This window comes from Puma concolor, unplaced genomic scaffold, assembly GCF_028749965.1.
Source record: "Puma concolor isolate L17-30 unplaced genomic scaffold, mPumCon1.1.hap2 unalloc_scaffold_46, whole genome shotgun sequence".
In the NCBI taxonomy this organism is placed as follows: Eukaryota; Metazoa; Chordata; class Mammalia; order Carnivora; family Felidae; genus Puma; species Puma concolor.
Window position 1 is genome coordinate 94,487 of NW_028240254.1, and position 24,437 is coordinate 118,923.

Sequence of the window (24,437 nt, forward strand, 5' to 3'; positions counted from 1 at the left end):
GGCGGGGCCTCAGCCAGGCCGGAGTTAGTAGGTGGTTGGTCTGCCATTCTCCCCAGCAGCAACTGCAGCATTCCTGGTTGCAAGCCTCCATGGAGCCCCCTGCTCCTCCCTCCCCGGCCGCCAGGGGGCGGGCCCGGATCGCAGGGCTGGAGCTCAGCCGGAGACCCACGCTGGGAGGCGGTGTGAACGGGGAGGCGGTAGGAATGGCTTCTGCGCCGTGCTCAGGTCACCCAACCCTCCAGCTTGGGGTCCTAGGGTTCAGGGGGCGAAGGCGGCTCCCGGGTGGCGCCAGACCGGGGCGAGACGGTGGGCGCAGGCCACCAACCCTGTGCAGCCCAAGGCGGCGGCAGCAGCCAGAGCAACGGCGAACAGGAGCAGGGAACGCGCCTCCGATAGGTCAGGCTGGCAGGGAGCAGCAGGTGGCGGCGGTGCATGGGGCCTGGCCCCACCAGCGGGCCTTGGCCCAGAGCCACGGCCGGGGGGCCATATGGGAAGGTGCATCCGTGGCCCGGGGACTGGGGACCCCCGTGACAGCTGCGTCTCCCCCGGCCTGCAGCAGCTCCATCCGCTCCTGCAGCTGCCGCACGCACGCCTCCACGTCTCGGTTCCGGGCCTCGGCCTCACGGAGCTGACCAACTTGACCATGGCCCTCCCCTCTTCTCCAGTCCCTGGGCGTCCTCAGGAGAAGGCCTGCCTCACCAAAAGGCCCTGTTTGGTTTGTCTCTGTCTCCACGTAACCATTTCTGTGTGGACCTATGTTTTCCGTTCCGTTGGGTACATGTCTATGAGTGCAACTGATGGGCCATTCGGTAACTATGTCTAACTTTCTGAGGAATTTCCAAACTCTTTCCCTAAGTGACTACACCATTTTACATTCCCACCACATATGGGGATTCCAATTTCTCCACATCCTTTCCAACGTTTTTATTATCTGTTTGATTATAGCCATCCTCACGTGTGTGAAGTACCGTCTTGTGGTTTGGGTTTGCAATTTCCCCAGTGTCTAAGGACAATGACACCGAGCATCTTTTCACGTGCTCAGTGGACACCAGTAGATCTTCTTTGGAGAAATGTCTATTCGAATTCTTTGCCTATTAAAAAAAATTTTTTAATGTTTATTTATTTTTGAGAGAGACAGCGGGGGGGGGGGGCAGAGAGAGAGAGGGAGACACAGAATCGGAAGCAGGCTCCGGGCTCTAAGCCGTTAGCACAGAGCCCGACGTGGGGCTCGAATTCACGAACCATGATCTGAACCGAAGTCGGAGGCTTCACCGACTGAGCCACCCCACCCAGGCTCCCCTAAGTCTCCAACTGATTTTGAGTTAATTCTTGTGTATGGTGTGAGGAAGGGGTCTACCTTTATTTTGTCGCAGGTGGACATCCCATCATCCCAGCACCAGTCACTAGTGCCCAGCGACTACAGTTTGTCAGCCCTGCTTATAGGGTTTGAGATGAGGGAGGCATGGGTGAGCAGGACCCAGGACCCCTTCTGTTGCTGAGACTGAAGCTGCTCACCAGTGGGAGAAGTGGGGTGGGTCTGGGGTCACAGAATTGTGGGAAGGGATTTTAGCTTCCCCCCTCCCCCATTTCAAGCACTCCCTGCCTTTCTGTGCCTAAGCATGGATGAGCAGAGTCAAGAAGAAAGCTGGCTGGACTGCCCTAAGTGGCTGTCTACACAGAGGAAGTGACTCACACGAGAGGTGGGTCCAGCCCAGCTATTTTGTTAAGTGTCACCAGCCTCACCCTGAAGTTGCTATTTCCACCCCCTAAATGAGACTGCCCTCTCTGCTCCCGTAGACGCGGAAGGGGAGTAAGGCTTGGGCTGCCCTAGAGGGATTGGTTTGCACAGTTTAATCCATTCAGATGCTTTCTGGCACCTTAAGCCAAGAGTGGAGAACTCTGAGTCGGGAGTATCGGGGCCTCAGGGCTGGGCTCCAGGGCTCCCTCTGAAAACCCTCGGAATTAGCAGGTGCTTCCTTCAGTCAGTGACAGGACAATGTGTCAATCAGGGTGGCTACTTGGGAAGCATTTGCAACACAAGATTCTGAACAAAGCCTGCCTGGGCCATAGAGACCCAGGGGAGCTCCCCGAGGAAAATGGGCAGGAGCCCCACAGAGCCTGGCACACACACCTGGGAAGTCCTGCGGCCTCCCAGCTCACTATTCCTTAAGACTCAGCTCAGGGGCCGTCCATCACCTCCTCTGGGAAGCTTTCCTGACTATTTCCCAGCCTACACTCCTCCCGCTGCCTAGCTGGGTCAGGGACTCCTCGGGGCTCCCACGGCATTCTTTGCCCACCCCACCCAGCACCTACCAAGCTGTATGCAATGGCCACTCTTCTTTCTGCCTGGCACAGAGTTATCACAGGTGAGGGAATAATTCTTGAGTATCAAACGTCTTTGGCATAAAATAACAAGGCTGGGGCAAGGGGACTGGAAGGAAGGAGACAAATGTGAATTGTGAGGTGATAGAAGTTCACTGGTGAGGGCTCCTCTCTCCAAGGAGGTGAGGGAGACGATCGGGAAGTGTTCAGACTCGGTCCAGCGGCCACAGGTCAGCCCCCAGGAAATGATACTCCAGGAAACATCTTTTGTTCTCTTAGACAACAGACAAAACCAGTGGGAACACTGGGTCCTTGGAGCTACTGCACACAGGCCTGGACGGAGCTCTGTAGCTGTGCCCCAGCCAGGGCCCCCGGTCACCAAGCGGAGTGTGGGGGGAGCACCCCACTGTTCCCCCTCCCCCTTCCTACCACCTACCTTCCTACCTTCTGCTCATTCAAGCCCCCACATCTGGCCAGTTCCCTGCCGCTCTAACGGTGGAGGAAACCGCCACAGACCACGGGTCAAAGCCATGGCAGCACCTGCCACGAGGGGCCCGAGACAGAGGAATGCCACTTTCACTGGGTGAAGTCTTAGAATCCAGACTGTCCTCTGGAGTGCAACTGAGAAATCCGTTCACAGCCCCCCGGAGTCCACAAATAGAAGTCCCCTTAGCTCCCCCACTCCCGGCCCCTTTCCTTCCTGGCACTTGTCACCAGTGTAATTATGATGTGGGTAATGACTTGCCTGATCCAGTGTCTGTCCCCAAGGAGCAGGGCCCTTGTCCGTCCTGTTCCATCACCGTACCAAGTATGGTGCTTGGCCCAGAGCAGGGCCTCTGTGGTGAATGAATTTAAAATAATGGTTTTTGTTTCTTTTTTAAAGAAAGACTGAATGGCTCTCATGGTTATACGACTTGACAGTCAGAACCCTCTACTCACCCCCCCACCCCCACCCCACGCCACCAAAGTGTCAAATAAATGGCAGTGACTAAGTGACAGAAGCACAGGAAAATGAGACTCACAGGGGTGACACGCGGGGTGGAGCCGGGGGTCCACCAGGTGGGCTGCACGGGAGTGCCCAGCGACTATCTACTTAGGGGAGGGATGAGTGGGTCCTGTGGGCTCTCAGCCACCTGAGTCCTCTGAGGCCTGCGGGGAGGCGGAGCCCGCCCTGGTCAGACCCACCAGCCCAGCCCATGCACTTGGCGGCCTACTTCTCAGCGTAAACTCCCAAGCTGGCATCTCGAGAGTCTCTGAGAGTTCGAGAGCCGTTAATTACGCCTGCACTCACCCAGGTACGGTGTGCAGAGCTGACCTTACAGAAGGGAACAGACATGCTCTTCCGTATCACGGAGCCGATATTCGAGTCCAGAGGCAGGAAATCAAGTGAAGCAGGCAAATGGGAAAGGGAGTCACTGGGGACGGTGCTTTTGGGACAGGGTGCTGGGGGAAGGCGGAGACAAGGGTGAGGAAAAGGGGCGAGCTGGGAAAGGGTCCGGGCAGATGGAATGGCAAATGGAAACGCCTGGGGCTGAAAGGAGCCTGCGGTGGCAGAAGCTGCCGGAGGCCAGAGGAGCAACGCCCGGTGAGCCGAGGAGCTTGGGTGACAAGTTAAGCTGCCCTGTCCCATCAGCTCTGGGACCCTGGCAAGACAGGATGTCGGAGCTGAGACACAACACGAGTCAGGTCTTGGACGGGAGTGAACTCAGCTTGGTCAACGCCACTCTGTGGCATCCTGCTAGGGCGCGCAGCCCCAGACCCTAGGGGTAGCCCCCTGCTTCCAGCTCAAGCCGGGGGCTGTGGAGTCGTTCTTCTTTACCCTTCAGGGTGTTGACAGTTGTCGGCTCAAAACCTTCAGAGTCCTCTGACATTCTGGGCCCTGAAGACTCTTCAGGATAGTAAAAAATGGAGACTGTGACCTCACTTATACAGCTACATGGCTTATACAGTCACATTCAGTCAGTGGTGCTAGTCGGTCCGATATCTGTATGGACAAAACGTGACTTTTGACTCTTACCTCACACCATACACAAAACTCAGTCCCAAGTGGATCATAAATCTAATTGCAAAAGGTAAAACAACAAAGCTTCTAGATGAAAATACAGGGGTCTTCACAGCTTTGGGTAGAGATCTTAAAAATAGACACAAAATACGTAAACCACAAACAGAGAGGCCAATAAATTGCAGAGCATTAAAACCAAGAATTTCTGCTCCACGAAAAATACCATTAAGAGATTTAAAACACAAGCCATAGGGGCACCTGGGTGGCTCAATCAGTTAAGCATCCAACTCTTGATTTCGGCTCAGGTCATGATCTCACAGTTTGTGAGTTCAAGCCCCAAGTCAGGCTTTGCACTGACAGTGTGGAGACTGCTTGGGATTCTCTCTCTTTCCCTCTCTTTTTCTTTTGTTTTTTTAATGTTTATTTATTTTTGAGAGAGAGACAGAGACAGAGTGCAAGTGGGCAAGGGGCAGAGAGAGAGAGATGGAGACACAGAATCCAAAGCAGGCTCCAGGCTCCAAGCTGTCAGCACAGAGCCCGGCGCACGGCTTGAACTCGTGAACCGCGAGATCATGACCTGAGCTTAGCCGACTGAGCCACCCAGGCATTCCTCTCTCCCTCTTTTTCTGCACGCGCATGAGCGTACACACTCTCTCTCAAAATAAATAAATAAACGTTAAAAAAACAGGCAAGCCATAGACTTGAAGAAACGTTTGCTATATGTATATGCGACATATTTTTTTCTCTAATAAAAGACATATCCATAATATGTAAAGAGCCTCTACCAATGAATCAGGAAATACACACAACTCAATTTAAGAATGAAGCAATGACTTAGAGACTTCCAACAGCCAATAAGCAAACGAAAAGGTATCAAGATCGTTAGTCATCAGGGAAATGCAAATTAAAACCACAGTGAGGTCCCACTGCACACCTATTAGAGTGGCCGAAATGAAAAAGACTGATGACCCACTGGCTAGGATAAAGAGCAATGAAAATGCTCACATATTGCCAATGTGAGTACAAGTCAATGCAAGCACTGTTAGAAAACTGCTTGGCAGTATGCACTAAAGGTAAACATACGCCTTCCCAATGACTGGGCGATTCCGCTCCTAGATATAAACCCCCAGAAAAGAGTGCAGAGGGGTTCACAGAAATACAAATGTAAGAACGTTCACATCAGCTTTCATCATAATAGCCCAAACCTGGAAACAACCCAAATGTCTGTTAGCAGGAGAATGGATAGATGCACTGTGATATACTCTTACAATGGAATGCTACAGAACAATGGAAAAGAACAAACTATAGCCTCATGCTATATGCACAGGTGAACCACACAGACATAATGCTCAGTGAAAGAAGCAAAAGAGTATGCATTGTACAGTTCCTTCCATACGAATGAAGTCGAACAATAGGAGAAATTAATCTACGGTGCTAGAAGTCAGAATAGAGGCTTCCTTTAGAGGGGAACAATGGGACAAGGCATGAGAGAGCCTTCTGGTGGGCTGGAAGTGTTCTATGTTTCCATCTGGAGGGTGGCCATAGAGGGTACATCGTATATAAGTACTCACTGAGATGTGTACTAAAGATCACTTTACAGCATTCCTCGAAAACGTTCTAAAGGGGGAAATAATAGTCTTTTTTTCTGGTAAATTTTTAAAAATCTTTATTTTTGAGAGAGAGAGAGAGAGCGCGCGCGCAGGGGAGGGGCAGACAGAAAGGGAGACACAAGAATCGGAAGCAGGCTCCAGGCTCTGAGCCGTCAGCACAGAGCCCGACGCGGGGCTCGAACTCACGAACCACAGATCACGACCTGAGCTGAAGTCGGACGCTTAACCGACTGAGCCACCCAGGCGCCCGGAAATAATAGTCTTTTGAACAAATGGTGCTGGTACCACTGTACATCAATATGCAAAAGAATCGAGCTGGGCCTCGTCCTTATACCACATACAAAAGTCAACTCAAAATGGATCATAGATCTCAATGTAAGAGCTAAAACTATAAAATTTTTAGAAGAACGCATCAATCTTTGTGACCTTGGGCTAGGAAACGGGTATACACGGGACACCAAAAGCACAAATGGCGAAAGAAAAAAATAGGTAGACTGGACTCTATCAACATTGAAAACGTTTATGCTGTAAATGTTACCACCAAGAAAGTGAAACGACAACTCACAGGATGGGAGGAAACAGTTGCTAATTATGTATTTAATAAGGGTATACAACCCAGAATATATAAAGAACTATTATAATTCAATAATAAAAAGACAAATAATCCCATTTTAAAATGGGCCAAGGGGTACCTGGGTAGCTCAGTGGGTTCAGCATCTGACTCTTGGTTTTGGCTCAGGTTGTGACCTCACGTTTCGTGAGTTCAAGCCCTGCATCGGGCTCTGTGCTAGCGGCAAGGAGCCTGCTTGGGACTCTCTCTCCTTCTCTCTCTGCCCCTCCCCTACTCATGCCCGCACTCCCACAAAATAAATAAGTGAAAAATAAACAAAATAAAATAAAAATGGGCCAAGGTTCTGAATAGACATTCCTCCAACGTAGATCTACAAATGGCCAAAAGTCACACAAACAAGATGATGCTTGACATCATTAGTCATTAAAGAAACGCAAATCAAAACCGTAAGTAGATACTGCTCCTGCCGCCTGCTAGCTATAATGACAATTTTTAAAAAGACAGTAAGAACTGTTGGTGAGGATGGAATACATTGCTGGTGGGAATATAAAATGGGGCCGCTGCTTAGGAAAACAGTTTGGTAGTTCCTCAGAAGGTTAAATATAGAGTTACCATGTGACCCAGAGATTTTGCTGCTGGGTATACATCCAAGACAATCAAAAATATACCCACACAAAAACTTGTACATGAATGTTCATGGCTGTGTTATTTATATTAGCCAAAAAAATGGGGGGAAAAAAACAAAAGTCTATCCACTGATGAAGGACAAAATAAAATGTGACGGGTTCATACAAAGGAATCTACAATGAATTATTACTCCCTGAAGCACAGATCAGGCTCCAACAACGATGAATCCTGAAAACAGTATGTTAATTGGAAGAAGCCAGTCACCAAAGGCTGCATATTACAGGATTCCATTTCTGTGAAATGTCCAGAATAGCAAATCTATAGACAAAGGAAATAAGTAGTTGCCAGGGGATGAGGGGAGTGAGGCGGGAGGAGGAGGATGGGACGTCACTGCTAATGGTAAGGGATTTCTTTTCTTTTCTTTCTAAATGTTTTTGTTTATTTTTTGAGAGAGAGATAGAGACAGAGCATCAGCAGGGGAGGAGCAGAGAGAGAGGGAGTCTGAAGCATGCTCCAGGCTCTGAGCTGTCAGCACAGAGCCCGACATGGGGCTCGAACTTGTGAACCACAGATCATGACCTGAGCTGAAGTCAGACCCTCAAACGACTGAGCCACCCAGGCATCCCAAGGGATTTCTTTTATGGGGGATGAAAATATTTTCAAATTCGATTGTAGTGATGGCTGCACAACCTTGTGAATATACGAAAAAAAATGGAATTATACACTTTAATTAGGTGAATTGTATGGTATATGAGTTATATCTCAATAAAGCTATTTAAAAGTGTGTGTGTGTGTGTGTGTGTGTGTGTGTGTGTGTGTGCGCGCGCGCGCGCGAGCGCGTGTCCTAATCTATTTCACGGCCTTGGCCCCATCCTGAGTTACAGGATCTGGAAGCTACCGGATGAGAGATATGCACGGATGGAGCTGAAAAAGCAAGACTATATCCTAACGTGACCCCAGACAACAGCTGGGATAAACCTGGGGTTCTGTATGTCTGCATGCACACGTGCATACAACTTCCTACCCTGGCTATTCATCCTAAAGGACAAATGTGAAATGGCAAAGAGCTCAGGTCCACAGCTTTGACAACCGCTTCACTGGGCCGATGGTTCTCAAGCCTCTGACCCATGGCTCTGTGCAGGAGATTCCCAGGGCTGGCTTCCCTCGGGGTTATCAACAAAGGAGACCGGCCCATTCTAGAGCTGCACTGCCCAACAGAAACAGAATTCCAGCCACATGTATCATTTTAAATGTTTTACTAGCCACGTTTTTAAAATGTAAAAAGAGGGGCGCCTGGGTGGCGCAGTCAGTTAGGTGTCCGACTTCAGCCAGGTCACGATCTCGCGGTCCGGGAGTTCGAGCCCCGCGTCGGGCTCTGGGCTGATGGCTCAGAGCCTGGAGCCTGTTTCCGATTCTGTGTCTCCCTCTCTCTCTGCCCCTCCCCCGTTCATGCTCTGTCTCTCTCTGTCCCAAAAATAAGTAAGTGTTGAAAAAAAATTAAAAAAAAAATGTAAAAAGAAACACGTGTAATTAACTTTTATATTTAACCCAACATCAAACATATTTTCATTGTAACACATAATCGATAAATGATTGAGTATTTCACCTTCTTTTTTTTTCAGACGAAGCCTTCAAGATCCAGTGTTTATTTCACAGAGCTTATCTCAGTTTGAGCTAACCACATTTTACACGCTCATTCAACAGCCACGTGTGGCTAGTGGTTACCATAGGGGATGGTGCAGTTCTAACCTGGCTCATATTGCAAGATGAGTATTCTCAAAGTCTGGTATTTTAGCAAATCTGAATTTAATAATAACAAGAGCTGAGGAGGAAACCAAGGCTCAGTGAGGCAAAGGGCCTCGCCCGAGGCCTTGAGCTGATAAGTGGCAGTGGTTATGCGCAGGGTCTATGATCAGATGAGAATTATCTTCTCTACGGGGTCAATGTGAGAGGACAAGAGAGACCCATGGGAAGGGACTGGCACCGTGCCTGGCTCACGTCCGCCGTGACAGATATGAGGGGCTAATGGAGACAAGGCAGAGACCACTCGGGGTGGCTAGCTGGGGAGACCCTGCACCAGCTCTGAGACATTTCCCCAAGACCTCTCCCCGAAAAGCTTGTATCACTCACCGGGCTGGTGGGTGAGGACACCCCAAGGCTCCGTGCAGCTCCGTCATCCTCCACAGACTTCTGCTGGCCGCTCCCCGGGCTGAATGCTCTGGCCGCCGCCTCTCCCACGGGACTGGAAGGCCTCTGGTCTAAAATGCTCACCGAGGGGACAGCTTTGGCAGTGCCCAACTGCAGCAAGCCCAGGGTGCCAGGTGCCTGGGGAGGCGGCTCCTGCTTGCGGTCCCCATCTTGAGTCCCAGAGGATGCTTGGGGCGGGAGGGGCTCTGCGGGCACATCAAAAGGGATGCTGGCCTCCAGGCCGGGGAGGGGGAGTGAGGCCCGCCCCGTGGGAATCTCCATTTCTCCACTCAGTCCGCTCAGTCCATTGGTTGGCACAGAGTTTACCTGGGCTTTGCTGAATTCCGACAATACCCTGGAAGTTTTTAAACAGAGAAACCTGTGTGACAAGCTGTCAGCTAGAATGCCCAAGGCTATTGGGACGGCGGTAAGAAGGCAAAACTGCTGTCTGGGGATTTCCAAAACAAAACATCCTCGTCATCCACCCACCGTGCTCCTCTGCTTACACACAAGCCTTCCTCTGACACGCCTCACAAAGTTTCTCCCCAGCTGGGACTGAGGTAGAGTGGGCGGCCAAGGGAACTGCGGGGCCCGGGATCTCCGGTGCAAGCGCTGGTCCACCAGAGCTGGGCCGTATGTGGGGTCCCAGATGCCTCCTGTTCCCAGGACCTGCTGCCGGAGATCAGTGTACACGGGGTGCAGGAGTGTGCACGCAAGTATACATGGGGTGTGCACCTGCTCACTCTTCCAATGGTACTGCCTCTTCCTGCCCTTCAGTGGTGCTTCAGGGACTACAGGGAGCCAGTGTTACTGTCTTTACATACACACACACACACACGCACGCACATGAAAACTACTCTGGGCCTTCTAAAATGTGCACTGGCTAGTGGCTGCTCCCCTTCTCCTGAGGCTTCTGAGAATCCACATTCTGTTTCTGAACTAGAACTATTTGCTGTCTCCTCCTTTGTTTATGAACCAATAGAGTATGTCACGGGCGAATACAGATTCCTACAACAACAAAGCTACCCGGGGCCCAAGAGATTGCCCATATCTGCCCTAATGGTTTACACTGGGTCAGAAGACGTGCCAAACTCCCCTTAATGTGGGCTCATTTCCATAAGGATTTTAGAACTCAAGTTTCTACCTTAATGTCTTCTGGCTGAGCTGTGTGCTCTTATCTACATCATAACCCCAAACAACATTTCAAGACATGCTAGTCAAACATTGGTGAACAACCCATACATTTATGGGCAACTGATCTGCAGCCCAAGACATTTCAGTGGGGAAAGAATAGTCTTTTCAACAAATGGTGCTGGGATAAGCGAACAGTCCCATGCAAAAGAAGAAAGTTGGACCCCTACCTCATACCATATAAACAATGAACTCAAAATGGATCAAAGACCTAAAAGTAAGAGCTAAAACTATAAAACTCTTAGAAGGAAACAGGTATACATCTTTGGATCAGGCAATGGTTTCTTATATGACAGCCAACAAATAAGTAAACAATAAAAAATAGGTACGCTGGACTTTATCAACACTAAAAGCTTTTGGGCTTCAAAAGGATACTATCAAGAAAGTAAAAAGATAACCCATAGAACAGGAAAAAAATCTGCATATCTTATATCCAAGGATTATCACATATCTGATAAGGGTCTAGTATCCAGAATATAGAGAGCTCTTACAATTCAATAATATTAGAACAAATAATCTGACTGAAAAATGGGCAAAGGTTTACAGAGACACTTCTCTAAAGGTATACAAATGGAAAGTACATGAAAAGATGCTCGATATCATTAGACGGGAGTGAAATACAAATCAAAACCGTAATAAGATACTACTTTATGCCTACCAAGATGCCTATAATAAAAAAGAGAGAGGGGCACCTGGGTGGTTCAATCAGTTAAGCATCCGACTTCGGCTCAGGTCATGATCTCACGGTTCGTGGGTTCGAGCCCTGTGTCGGGCTCTGTGCCGACAGCTTGGAGCCTGGAGACTGCTTCAGATTCTGTGTCTCCCTCTCTTTCTGCCTCTCCCCAACTCATGCTCTGTCTCTCTCTCTCTCTCTGTCTCTCTCTAAAATAAGAAACATTAAAAATTTTTTAAAAATTAAAAAGACAGAGAATAACAAGTGTTGGCAAAGGTGTAGAGAAAATGGAACTCCTACACGCTGCTGGCGGAAATGTGAAGTGGTGCAGCCTCTGTGGAGAACAGTTTGGTAGTTCCTTAAAAGTTAAACATAGAGTTACCATATGAGTCAGCAATTCAACTCATGGGTATATACCCAAGAGAATGAAAAGACAATGTCTGCACAAAAACCTGTACACGAGTGTTCACAGCAATATTATTCACAGTAGCCAAAAAGTAGGAATAGAACAAATGTCCACTAACTGAAAAGATAAAACAAATTGTGGTGTATTCACACAATGGAATATGATTCAGCCATGACCCATGCTACAACACGGATGAACCCTGAAAACCTACTAAGTGAAGGAAGGAGGTCACAAAAAGCCACATAGTGTATGATTCCGTTGGTATTAAATGTCCAGAATAGGTAAATCCATAGCTAGTGGGTAAGGGGTTTCCTTAAAGGGTGATGTTGGTTGGCTTTGGTTGGCACACTGCTGTGGCCCCACAATAGGTTCCTAAAGTTCACGGACTTCATTCCTTTACCCGTAAAACCGGCACGGTAACAGCACCCACCTATGACTGTGTTCAAGGCTGAATGAGATCATATAGGTAAAATGCTTATAGAGTGTCTGGCACAAAGTAAGTACTCAATAAACATTAACCTCAATTTGTCATTGGTTGTTCTTATCGCCACTGGCAAGACTGCTTAGCCTCTACACACATGGCTATAAAAATGTAAGGAAAGAGAATTACGGAAAGATTCACCAGCATTACCGAAATGGTTATCAATTATAAATGACCCCTCGTCTGTAAGACACATTTTAATGATGGAGTGGACTGGGTGTGGGAATAAAGAAACACCACCCGACAGCAAGAAGCTTGTGTGATAAATTAGAGTTTCCACCAAATCAACACCACGGTCAGGATGAAATCAAGTTCACAGGAGTCTCACCAGGATCAGAGCTGGTCGGCAGGACCCAGAGAGAATAAGAGACATGCACATCAAGTGGGAAAAAGTGCTAGAGATGAGGTTTTGAAGGAAAAGTGAAAGAAAGAGAATTTTCAAAACTTTTGAAGAAAATGCAACCAACATAGGGCTGAAACGGTGACACCGCTCCGGTCCTTCCACTTCTGTCCAGCTCAGGGCAGCGTTTTTCAAAAACTGCCTGTTGAAAAATTCTAGAAGTTTGTGCTTTCATTTAGAAGACAGTCTGGAAACATATACGTATTATACACATACGTATATTGCGCGTACACAGAGGCGTAGGTGTGGAATAAAAGCATGGGCTGGAGAATCGGCATGACCACCCCATAAAGTGCCCCCGCCAAGCGATTCTGAGCCTGCGCTTTTCCTGAGCGCGTGGACTAGCGCGTTGGGGTCCACGGCACCACCTGGCGGTCAGGGGTGCTCATGAAAGTACAGGAGGGGGCCGCATGTGCGAAGAATCATTTCCCCCAAGAGAAGGCCTCATGATAACGACCTCTGACAAATATCACCAAGCACAGATCTGCAGCCGTGTATACACAGACAAGTAGCGCGAGAACTGACATCACGGGGACCCCCAGTAGTAAAATGATGATGACACCGCCTATGGAGCACTCACCCTGTGATTGGCACTGCTCTAAGCGCTTTGCATACCTTAACTCACTTCCTAGCATTCTTATCCCCGTCTTGCAGATGAGGACATCAAGGTCAGAAAGGTTGAGTATCTTGCCCGGGGTCGCAAAGCTGGTTAATGGAAGACTCCAGCAGTCTGGCTCCTGAGTCCACACTCCTAACCACCGGCCCCTAGCTGTGCTTCTCAGCGATCACTGTAATTCAGACCCAACCAACACAAAAGAAGCTATTCAGGCCATCAATCCTCTATTCACAAAGCAAACTGCAGTTTGGTTTCCAGAAAACATTAAGTTAATACATTTCCTTGGAATGTTACATCTTTTGTACTTTATGTTTAACTTGTAGATGATTTTAAAAAACTTTTTTTAACATTTATTTTGATAGAACGCCTGTTCTCTCTCTCTCTCAAAATAAATCAACTTTAAAAAATCCACGTAAACAAATATTTAAGTAATATGACAAAAATAAGCGAACTCTTAACTGCTGATGTGACTCTTCACCCTCAGACACACCCTCTAAGAGCTGGTGTGTGTGGACGTGCGAAGATAACTTCAAGCCCAGCACTCAGAGTGACGGTGCTGGATGTGTGTTTGTGCATCTGTGTGCTCTGTGTTTGCTGGTTCCGCACGCCACTGCCCCGCGCTGGTCTGTACATCCTGACCCTCTTCCCTTGACTTCTCCCACAATGCCCAGGATGACGCTTCCCACACAGGGTGGATGGTCACTGATTCAACGGCCTTAAGCTGGAATTTTCCAATCACAAGACTCACGAAAGATAAAAGCAGGGCACATGACAGACAGAGGGCCGGCGGGCTGGCCTGTGGGAGGAGGAGACACAAGGAAGGGTTCAGACAGGTGAGTGAACTTAAGTCACGCCATGGGCCCAGCCGATAGAGCGGGGATTGCTCCCTTCCAGGATGTTCTACCTAAATTCTTGTTTGATGTTTGAAAGTTCTAGCTAATGTGCTCTGTTGCTCAGAAGCTGCTTCAGCCGTAATTCGCCCCCAGGCATCTGATCTGATTCTCAGCCAGAGAATCCCTATGAGGGAGCCTCCACTTTACAGATGAAGAAACAACCTCACAGAGCCAACGCTTGGCCTGCCGTTACTGGACTTGTGACTGGTAGAACAGGGCTTGAGGCCGGATCCTGCTACAAGCCAGTCCGTACCGGCACCCAATCTGGTGTTCTTCCCACAGCAGCTGGGAAACCTGTAAAGACTTGAATGAACCAAGAAGGTAGGGGCACACAGGAGTAGAAAAGAAGATCCTAGACACTGGCTGAGGGAACATGGGTCTGGCTGAAGGAAGCGCTTAATAAAAGTTTACCATTTTCGGGGCGCCTGGGTGGCTCAGTCAGTTAAGCGTCCGACTCTTGATTTTGGCTCGGGTCATGATCTCATAGTTCCTGGGATCAAGCTCTGCATCACGCTCTGCACTGACAGCAAGGGGCCTGCTTGGGATTCTCTCTCTCCCCCTCTCTCTCCCTGCCCTTCCCCAACTCATGCTCGCTTGCTCTCTCTCTCTCTCTCTCTCTCTCAAAACAAATAAATAAACTTGAAAAAAAAGTTTATCATGTTCTACCTATTAGATGAGCAAATATCCAAAAGTTTGATAATACCTTCTGCCTACAAGGCCGAGAGGGCACAGGTACATTCCTGACAGAGTGTAAACAGGCGGTTATCTATGAAAATTGTAGATTCATTTATCCTTTGCCTCAGCAATTCTGTTTCTGGGACTTTACTGAACAGAGATAGTTGCATAGAATTAGAATATCACATACACACGGTTATTTATAGAAAGAGTGAACTCCAGTGTCCAGTAAATACAGGGCTGGTCAAATAAACTAAGGTACATTCATACAATGGAAACACATGCCACGGGGAAAAAAAAAAAAAAACTGAAGAAACTGATATGAAGCTCCAAAACAAAAATTCTGATCTCTTCTGAGACAAGGTATCAAACAGTATATTTATAATAGCTTTGTGGGGATGAGGCAGAGATAAGAAATATAAAAGACATTTAAAAAGTCTATCTATTCATATCTGTTAGGTGCATTTAGAAACATCAGAAAAAGACATGTAAAGGGGGTGCCTGGGTGGCTCGGTCAGTTAAATGTCTGACTTCAGCCTAGCTCATGATCTCACGGTTCGTGAGTTCGAGCCCCACGTTGGGCTCTCTGCTGTCAGCACAGAATCTGCTTCAGATCCTCCGTCCCCCTTTCTCACTGCCCCTCCCCTGCTCATTCTCTCAAAAATAAATAAATAAACTTTAAAAAAAAGAAAAAGAGGGGCGTCTGGGTGGCTCAGTCGGTTAAGCGGCCGACTTCGGCTCAGGTCATGATCTCACGGTCCGCTCTGTGCTGACAGCTCAGAGCCTGGAGCCTGTTTCAGATTCTGTGTCTCCCTCTCTCTCTGCCCCTCCCCCGTTCATGCTCTGTCTCTCTCTGTCTCAAAAATAAATAAATGTTAAAAAAAAAATTTAAAAAAAAAACAAAAAAAGAAAAAGAAAAAGAAAGATGTAAGGAATTAACAATTATGGTTACAAAGGTGGAAAAGACGTTTCACTGTAGGTAGACTTTTTTTTCTTACCATAAAAATAAATCTATTAAAAAATGAATGTTTCTTTTTTTTTTTTAATTTTTTTTTCCCAACGTTTATTTATTTTTAGGACAGAGAGAGACAGAGAATGAACGGGGGAGGGACAGAGAGAGAGGGAGACAGAATCGGAAACAGGCTCCAGGCTCTGAGCCATCAGCCCAGGGCCTGACGCGGGGCTCGAACTCCCGGACCGCGAGATCGTGACCAGGCTGAAGTCGGACGCTTAACCGACTGCGCCACCCAGGCGCCCCAAAAAATGAATGTTTCAAAAGGGCCTGAACGAAGAAGGCTCTGCTGTGGTGAGCATGGTTAACATAGAGAGATGGTGACTCACTACGTTGTACACCTGAGACTAATATAACACTGTGCGTCAACAATACTCAAATAGAAAAAAGTTCTTTTAAAGAGATAGCTCTGCCCAGGGTCCCTTCTCTAGTCAAGTTCATTGCTCCCTGTGCTCTTCCTCCACTCACTTGCTTGGCCCCTTTTGTGCACCACCTCCTCCAGGCCTCATTCAGGGTCTGTGTCCTTCAGAGGCCTTCTGGGAGGTCGCAGCGTAGCACCCTGACGCGCTGGGCTTCACTGCGTCTTTTGGAAGTCGTACATCTAACTCCGAACCGTTAGTTTCCGCCCTAGAGGCAATAATATTTTACACGAAGCCTCAGACAAATTAGGTAACTTGTCGAAGATCAGCCAGGGGCAGAGCCGGAGCCTGATTCAGCTCTGAGCCCTCCCTGAATCCATTCTCCTCGCTGCCCCATGTTGCCTCCAGTTATAAGTCCCGGCAACTCCAGTCCCTGAGGAAGAGCCACGGTCCTCTTTTCCTTTATGCTCTTAGAGAGGTCAATGCTCAGTGACAGGCAATCACATGCCATAGGAAGGGAGAGAAAGAGGAAGAGGAGAAGGAAGGAAGGAAGGCAGGGGGAGGAGAAGGAGTGGGGGGAGGACACTCACTCTTGCAGAGACGGGTCTGAGTCATCGGCATTTGCTGTCCCCAGATCGGAGTCGTAGGACATGGGCTCCTCGGAACGGTCTGGACTCTTGGAGCCATTCACTTGGAGTGGGCAGCTATCAGAGTTTAGGCTGCAAGACAGCTGGGATGAACTGGCGGTGTCCAGGCTGAGGGAGGAGGCCGTGAGCTTCCGGTTCCGTCGGATCTTATGGCCTGAGTGCTGGACTTCGATGTCCTCCGAGCCTGAGGAATGGGAAACTGAATCCAGAGACTCTTTCCGCTGTAGTTCTGTCCCAGAGGTGGTGAGGGGGTCGAGCTCAGAGAGTGGGCAAAGCCCAGAGAGAGCCAGTGGGGTAAGCGTCCACTCGTTTAAGATGGCGGACTTGTAGGAGAGCTGGAAGGATAAGGACGTCAGTCCCTGCACTTTTGAGAGTGAGAAAGAGCGTGAGCTGGGGAGGGGCAGAGAGAGAGGGAGACGCAGAATCTGAAGCAGGCTCCAGGCTCGGAGCTGTCAGCACAGAGCCCGATGCGGGGCTCCAACCCATGAACCACGAGATTATGACCCTCTCTGCCACTCCTCCACTCGCACTCTATGTCTCTGTCTCTTGCTCTCTCCAAAATAAACATTAAAAAAATTTTTTTTAAAACAACAATAAGCGGGGCGCCTGGGTGGCGCAGTCGGTTAAGCGTCCGACTTCAGCCAGGTCACGATCTCGCGGTCCGTGAGTTCGAGCCCCGCATCAGACTCTGGGCTGATGGCTCAGAGCCTGGAGCCTGTTTCCGATTCTGTGTCTCCTTCTCTCTCTGCTCCTCCCCCGTTCATGCTCTGTCTCTCTCTGTCCCAAAAATAAATAAACGTTGAAAAAAAAATTAAAAAAAAAAAAAAAACAACAATAAGCATTTATTCCTCAAAAAACATATTTTTTAATGTTTATTTTGAAGAGAGAACAAGAGAGAGAGAGTACAAGCAGGGGAGGGGCAGAGAGGGAGACATAGGATCTGAAGCAGGCTCCAGGCTCTGAGCTGTCAGCACAGAGCCCAATGCGGGGCCGAAGCCATGAATGGTGAGACCATGACCTGAGCCAAAGTCAGCCGCTCAACCAACTGAGCCACCTGGGCGCCCCATTCCTCCAAAGGGACTGGGGGAGTGGTGGCCTTTGCAGGGTGGAGGGAGGCCTGGGCCCCAAGTGATTCTGGGAATAGGGCCCGCTCTGGTGGTGCAGAGCCCATCTCCAGGGGCTAATAAAGGTGGCCTCAATAAAGACGTCAATAAATAAAGGGTGGGGCTTAGGCGGGGGAGGGGCGCGCACTTGCTAACAGTGCACGCGCGCATCACGGGGCTGCCATAATGGTTTGGCTCCCGCTCAGTTCCCAGCGCCAGTACCCCACTCGCCTGGGTCGCTGCGCCCCGGAGCCTCCGCAAGTCATGTCCCGGCTGCGCCTGTTGGCCCCACTGCTTGTCCTTATGTGGCAACCGTTGTGGCTGCTGGTCCAGGCAGCTCAGCCTCCAGAGTGGGCCCTGGACCCTGCCCAGCTGACCTCCGACCCCCTGGAGGCGGCTGAGCCCTGGTCGTCGCGCTCCTCTGATCCCCCACCCGAATCGCCCCAGGCGCTTACACCCCCAGCTGGGCTGGGGGGCTTTAATTACCTGGGGTCCTCTGCTCCAGCCCAGATGTTGGCCCCGCCTAAGGAGTTGACGGAGACTTTGGTTCCATTCCTGGACACGGATTCCGTTGGAGAACTACCCCCAGGGCCAGATGAGGATCTGAATGACCAGCTAACCCAGCATCAAAGGCTCCCAGAGGTGGTTCCAATGCCAGGTTGGGATTATTTAATGTTTCCCAGGGTTACAGGTAAGCCTTTAGATGTGGAACTTACCACAACTCCAGGGCCTGAGAAAGGTGTTGCACCTTCTATAGCCCAGCAAGAGGCCCCACCTCAGCCTCTTGAACATACTGAGGAAGCAGAACTTTCTCTAACCCAGCAAGAGACCTCGGGTAAGCCTCCAGAGGAGGTTGAGCCTTCAAGTGAGCGGGAGACCCCAGGTCAGCATTCCGAGCCTCCTGGGGTGATTGATCCTTCTCTAAGGCAGCAGGAGACCCCAGCTCAGCCTTCAGTGCCTCGTGAGGAAGCTAAGCCTTCTCTAAGCAAACAGGAACCCCCAGCTCAGCTTCCAGACCCTTTTGGAGAAGCTGAACTTTCTCCAACCCAGGAGGAGGTCTCAGCTCAGCTTGCAGAGCTCCTTAATGAGGCAGAATCTTCAACCCAGCAGGAGACTCCAGCTCAGTCTCCAGAGGAGATAGAATCTTCTGCAACCCTGCAAGAGCAACCAGCTCAGCCTCCAGAGCTGCCTTCCAGGGAGGTGGAACCTTCTCCAACCCAGCAGGAGCACCCAGCTCAACCTCTATGGCATCATAAGATGACAGTTTCACCTCCAGGTCACTACCGTGATCAACATTTAAACCTGCCCAATGTCAGTTTGAAACCTCCAGATGTGCAGCTTACCATGACTGCAGAACCCACTACAGAGGTGGGACCTTCTGCAGTTCAGCACGAGACTAGAGCTCAGCCCTCAGTGCCTCTTAATGTGGAACCTTTTGAAACCCAGCATGAAGCCCCAACTCTGCCTCCACAGTCCCCTGAGGTTGAATCTTTGCCAGTTCAACAGGAGACTCCAACGCAATCTCCAGAATCTACCACACAGGAGAAACTTCCAACACAGCAGGAGACCCCAGTTCAGTATCCAGAATATCCTGGCGAAGTTGAACCTTCTCCAACCCAGCAGGAGGTCCCACATCAGCATCCAGCGCCCCCTGAAAATGTTGTATCTTCTCCAGTCCAGCACGAAGTCCCAACTCCACCCGAAGATTTTCCTGAGGAAATTGAACTTTCTCCAAGCCAGCAGGAGAGCTCAGCTCTGCCTCAAGTGCCTGTTGCAAGTAGAGAACCTTCTCCAATCCAGCAAGAGGTCCCAGCTCAGCAACCAAAGCCCAATGAGGGGGTCGAGTCTTTTCCAGTTCAGTATGAGCATCCAGCTCAGCCTCCAGGGTCCTCTACAGATGTTGTAGCTCAGTCTCCAGTACAGCATGAGGTGACATTCTCACCTCCAGGTCCAGGTGAAGCTCAGCATCCAGTGTTGCCTAATATCACAGTTAAACCTGTGGATCTGAGGATTTTCATAAGTCCCCAGGCAACTAAGGAGGTTGAACATCTTCCAGTGCAGCAGGATGTCCCTGCTCAATCTCCTATTCCCCCTGAGCAAGTTGAATTTTCTCCAGCTCAGTCCAAGCGTCTTTCCCAGTCTCCAGAGTCCCCTGAAGATGAGTCTTCTCCAGGCCAACAAGAGGTCCTAGCTCAGACTCCAGACCCCCGTAAGGCTGTGGAACCTGCTTCAGGCCAACAGGAGGCCCCAGCTCAGTCTGTAGTCCCCCAGCTGGCCCCAGCTGTATCTCCTGAGCCCCCTAAGGAGGTAGAACCTTCTCCCACACCACAGGAGGCCCCAGCTCAGCTTTCAGAGCCTCCTGAGAAGGTAGAACCATCTCCAGTTCAGCAGGAAGTCCCAGCTCAGCCTTCAGAGCCCCCTAATGAGGCAGAATCTTCTCCAACCCCGCAGGAGGCCCTGGTTCAGTCTCCTGTCCCCCAGCAGGCCCCAGCTGTATCTCCTGAGCCCCCTAAGGAGGTAGAACCTTCTCCCACACTGCAGGAGGCCCCAGCTCAGCCTTCAGAGCCCCCTAATGAGGCAGAGTCTCCAACCCAGCAGGTGGCCCCAGCTCAGTTTCCAGTCCTCCAGGAGTCCCCAGCTATATCCCCTGAGCCCCCTAAGGAGGTGGAACCTTCTCCCACACCTCAGGAGGCCCCAGTTCAGCCTTCAGAGCCCGGTAATGAGGCAGAATCTTTTCCAACTCAGCAGGAAGCCCCAGTTGTATCCCCTGAGCCCCCTAAGGAGGTAGAACCTTCCACACAGCAGGAGGCCCCACCTCAGCCTTCAGAGCCTCCTGAGAAGGTGGAACCATCTCCAGTCCAGCAGGAAACCCTATCTCTACCTCTCGAGCCACTTAAGGAGATAGAACCTTCTCTAACACAACAGGAGGTACAAGCTCAGCCTTCAGAGGCCCCTGAGAAGGTAGAACCATCTCCAATTCTTCAGCAGTCTCCAACTCAACCTCCGGAGCCCTCTAAGGAGGCAGAAACTCCTCCAGCCCAGCAGGAGGCCCCCGTTCAGCCTCCAGAGCCACCCGAGGAGGTTGTAGCACAACCTCCAGTCCGTAATGAGGTGACAGTTCCACCTCTAGGACAAGAGCAAGCTCAGCATCCAAACTTGCCCAATGTTACTATTCAGCCTGCTGACCTGGAGCTTACTGCAACTCCAGAACCTACTGTGGAGGCTGAGCATTCTACAATCATGCAGCAGACTATAGCTCCTCCAGAGGACACTGCGGTGACACCTCCACATCCAGAGCAGGTCCAGGCTCAGCATCCAAATTTGACTGAAGCCAGAGTTCAGCCTTTAGACCCGGAACTGACCATAACTCCAGAACCCACTACAGAGGTTGAAACTTCAACCACGCAAGAGATCCCAGGTCACCCTTCAGGGCCACCTAAGAAGGTTGTAGTTCAGCCTCCACTGTTTCGGGAGGTGACAGTTCCAACTCCAGGTCTGGATCGATCTCGTCATCCATTGTCACCTAATGTAACAGTTCAGCCTTTGGACCTAGAGCTTACCATAACTCCAGAACCCACTATGGAGGTTAAAGCTTCTACAGCCCTGAAGAAAACTACAGCTCCTCCAAAGGACCTTGAGGTAACATTTGCACATCTAGAGCAGGTTCAGGTTCAGCCTTCAACCTTGAATAAGGCCAAAACTCAACAGACCCCAGACCAGCCTCCAGAGCCGCCTAAGGAACTTGTAGCTCAACCTCCAGTATATCAAGAGGCAGCAGTTCCAACACCAGATCAGGATCAAGCTCAGCGTCTGTGGTTGCCGAATGTAACAGTTCAGCCTTTGGACTTGGTGCTTACCGTAACTACAGAACCCACTACGGATGTTAAACATCCCTCAGCCCTGCAGCAGACTACCGCTCCTCCAGAGGACCTTGAGGTGACATTTCCACATTCAGAGCACATTCAGCATCCAACCTTAACTAAAGTCACAGTTAAACCTTTGGACCCAGGGCTTCCCATAACTCCAGAATCCACTACGGAGACTGAACCTTCTCTAACCATGCAAGAGACCCCAACCCAGCCTCCAGAGCCACCTAAGGAGGTTGTTCCGTATCCATCCCAACAGGAAGTGACAGTTCCTACTCCAAGTAAGGATCAAGGTCAGCAACCAACATTGCCCAGTGTCACAGCTCATCATGTGGACTTGGGGCTTACCATAACTCCAGAACCTACTACAGAGGCTGAACATTCTACACCCATGAAGGAGACTACAGCTCCTCCTCCAAAGGACCGTGAGGTGACACTAGCACATCCAGAGCAGGTTCAGAGTCAGCATCCAAACCTGACTGAAGTCACAGTTCCACCTATGGACCTGGAACTTACTGTAACTGCAGGATCCAGTGTGGAGACTGAACCTTCTCCAACCATGCGAGACACCCCAACTCAGCCTCCAGAGCCACCTAAGGAGGTTGTAGTTCAATATCCATTCGAGCAGGAAGTGACAGTTCCAACTCCAAGTAAGGATCAAGGTCAGCATCCAGCATCACCCATCATCCCATTTCGTCATGTGGAGCTTACTATAACTCCAGAACCTATTACAGAGGCTGAACATTTGACAACCCTGAAGAAGACTACAGCTCCTCCCCCAAAGGACCTTGAGGTGACACTTGCACATCCAGAACAGGTTCAGAGTCAACATCGAAACCTGACTGAAGTCACGGTTCCACCTATGGACCTAGAAATTCCTGTAAGTCAGCAACCAGAGTCATTTGAGACAGGTTTTCCTCCAACAACTCAACATTCTGTGGTGCATTTTGTAAACTATACCTCAGAAAAGGCATACACAACTTTAACTTGGCAACCAGAACAGAATGCCACCACAGACCTCAAAATATGTGAGCGCTGTACCTGCAAAGATGAGACACTGTCGTGTGTTGGTCTCAGCCTACAGCAGAGGCTCCGCAGAGTGCCCGAGCCGGAGCCCGACACCTACAACGGCACCTTCACCATCTTGTAAGAATCGCCTTTACTTGTTCGTTCTCTGCCTCCTGCTTGACATGGCCGTCTCTTCCTCAATGTCGTCCTGGGCCTTCCTCATCTCCCCAACCACGTTGACTGACTTTCTGTTTTTACCTTTTCTTTGTCAACTATCCCTTATCTTCATTTTCCTTTTTACTACTGTTCGCCCTTCTCCAATCTTTTACTTGTAATTGTCCTTATTCTTTTTCCTTATCCAATTTTTAGCCCCATTATTTCATTCCTTAACCTCTACTCTCCCATTTTTGCTCCATCCTCTATAATAGGATACAACAGAGTAGTGAAGAGTAGAGATTCTGGAACTAGATTGCCTGCGTTTGGGCCGAGGTCTGTCATCTATTAGCTTTGTGACTCAGTTTCCTTTTCTGTGAAATGGAAATTATGATAGCTACCATCTCATGGGATTATTGTGAGATCTAGATGAGGTAATACATATGAAGCACTTGGATCAGTGCCTGGCAAAATATGAGTGTTAGCTGTTATTATTTTGATTCCCCAGACCTCATCTTTGACCCCCGGCCTTCCACATACAGTACTCGGTTTGGGCCCAACCCAAGAGTAAGTACGATGGGCGCCACACTAGGATGAAATCGTCTTCAGAACATGAAATGACAGGTGGGAAGAAAGGAAATGGTCATAAAAAGGGAGGTGGCATGTAATTAAGTACTAAAAGAGGTACCATGGGTGTTGGAATTCAGCAGACTCTGTACTCAGTGGAGTATGGAGGTCAGGGAGAGCTGCATGGATAAGCTAACACTTTAGCTGAGACTTAAAGAGTGGCTCTGATGTGTTAAATAGAGAAAAAAATGGGTATAAGTCTAGGCAAAGGCATGGCTGCAGGAATGATCAGGAATTAAGAATTAGGTTAGGGGCGCCTGGGTGGCTCAGTCGGTTGAGCGTCCGACTTCAGCCCAGGTCACGATCTCACAGTTCGTGAGTTCGAGCCCCACGTCAGGCTCTGGGCTGACGGCTCAGAGCCTGGAGCCTGCTTCCGATTCTGTGTCTCCCTCTCTCTCTGCCCCTCCCCCATTCATGCTCTGTCTCTGTCTGTCTCAAAAATAAACAAACATTAAAAAAAAAAAAAAGAATTAGGTTAAGCAGTTAAAGATCCAATTACGAGAAACCTTGACTATCAGCTAGAGAGGTTTGAACGTTACATTCTGAGTTACAGAGGGCCATTGAAAGTTTTCAAGCATGAGATACAGACCATTGAAACGAGGATTATTTTCAGTTCCCCATATAGGGCGATCTGGAGAGGAGAGCTTGATCCAGCGAGACCAGATAGAATGTTCTAACAAAACCTAGGGGTAAAGTAACAAGGGGCCGAATCAGAGTTGCTGAAAAGAGTAGAAAGAAAAGCCTTGAGAGCACTGCAAAGGAGGAAGTGACAAGATAGACTAACTGATGACAGTCGCGGGTGGGGTGTGCACGGGAAAGAGAAAACTCAGATATTACTCTGAAACTTCTGTCCCAGAAAAGGAGAATGATGGAAGTTGAGGCATCTTTTACCAGGGAACATAGGAGCAACCAGAAGGCTTCAGGTTGACTGGAAATGTCCACCAGGCACAGGGGCAGATGGGTATCTGTTTTGAATTTATTCCTGACTCCCCTGAAAAAAATGTGTAT

The 24,437-nt window shown here is 49.5% G+C and overlaps 1 protein-coding gene, 1 long non-coding RNA gene and 1 pseudogene across 2 annotated transcripts in view; 1 reads left to right on the forward strand and 2 right to left on the reverse strand.

Moving 5' to 3' along the window:
- The window catches only part of LOC147571188 (pleckstrin homology domain-containing family M member 1-like), a 66,425-nt pseudogene extending 48,582 nt beyond the window's left edge, over positions 1 to 17,843 (reverse strand).
- Positions 910 to 3,257, reverse strand: LOC147571191 (uncharacterized). Its single transcript, XR_015247632.1, has 2 exons — positions 2,314 to 3,257; positions 910 to 1,091 (listed from the first exon to the last, which is right to left on the reverse strand). It is a non-coding gene; the product is annotated as an uncharacterized LOC147571191 (long non-coding RNA).
- A 61-nt stretch (positions 17,844 to 17,904) lies between the features above and the next one.
- The window catches only part of LOC147571192 (uncharacterized), a 42,311-nt gene continuing 35,778 nt past the window's right edge, over positions 17,905 to 24,437 (forward strand). The window contains exon 1 of the mRNA XM_086696546.1: positions 17,905 to 22,787. Within this exon, the coding sequence (XP_086552672.1) occupies positions 17,962 to 22,787 (4,826 nt within the window). The 5' untranslated portion in view covers positions 17,905 to 17,961. The remainder of the gene's footprint in view (positions 22,788 to 24,437) is intronic.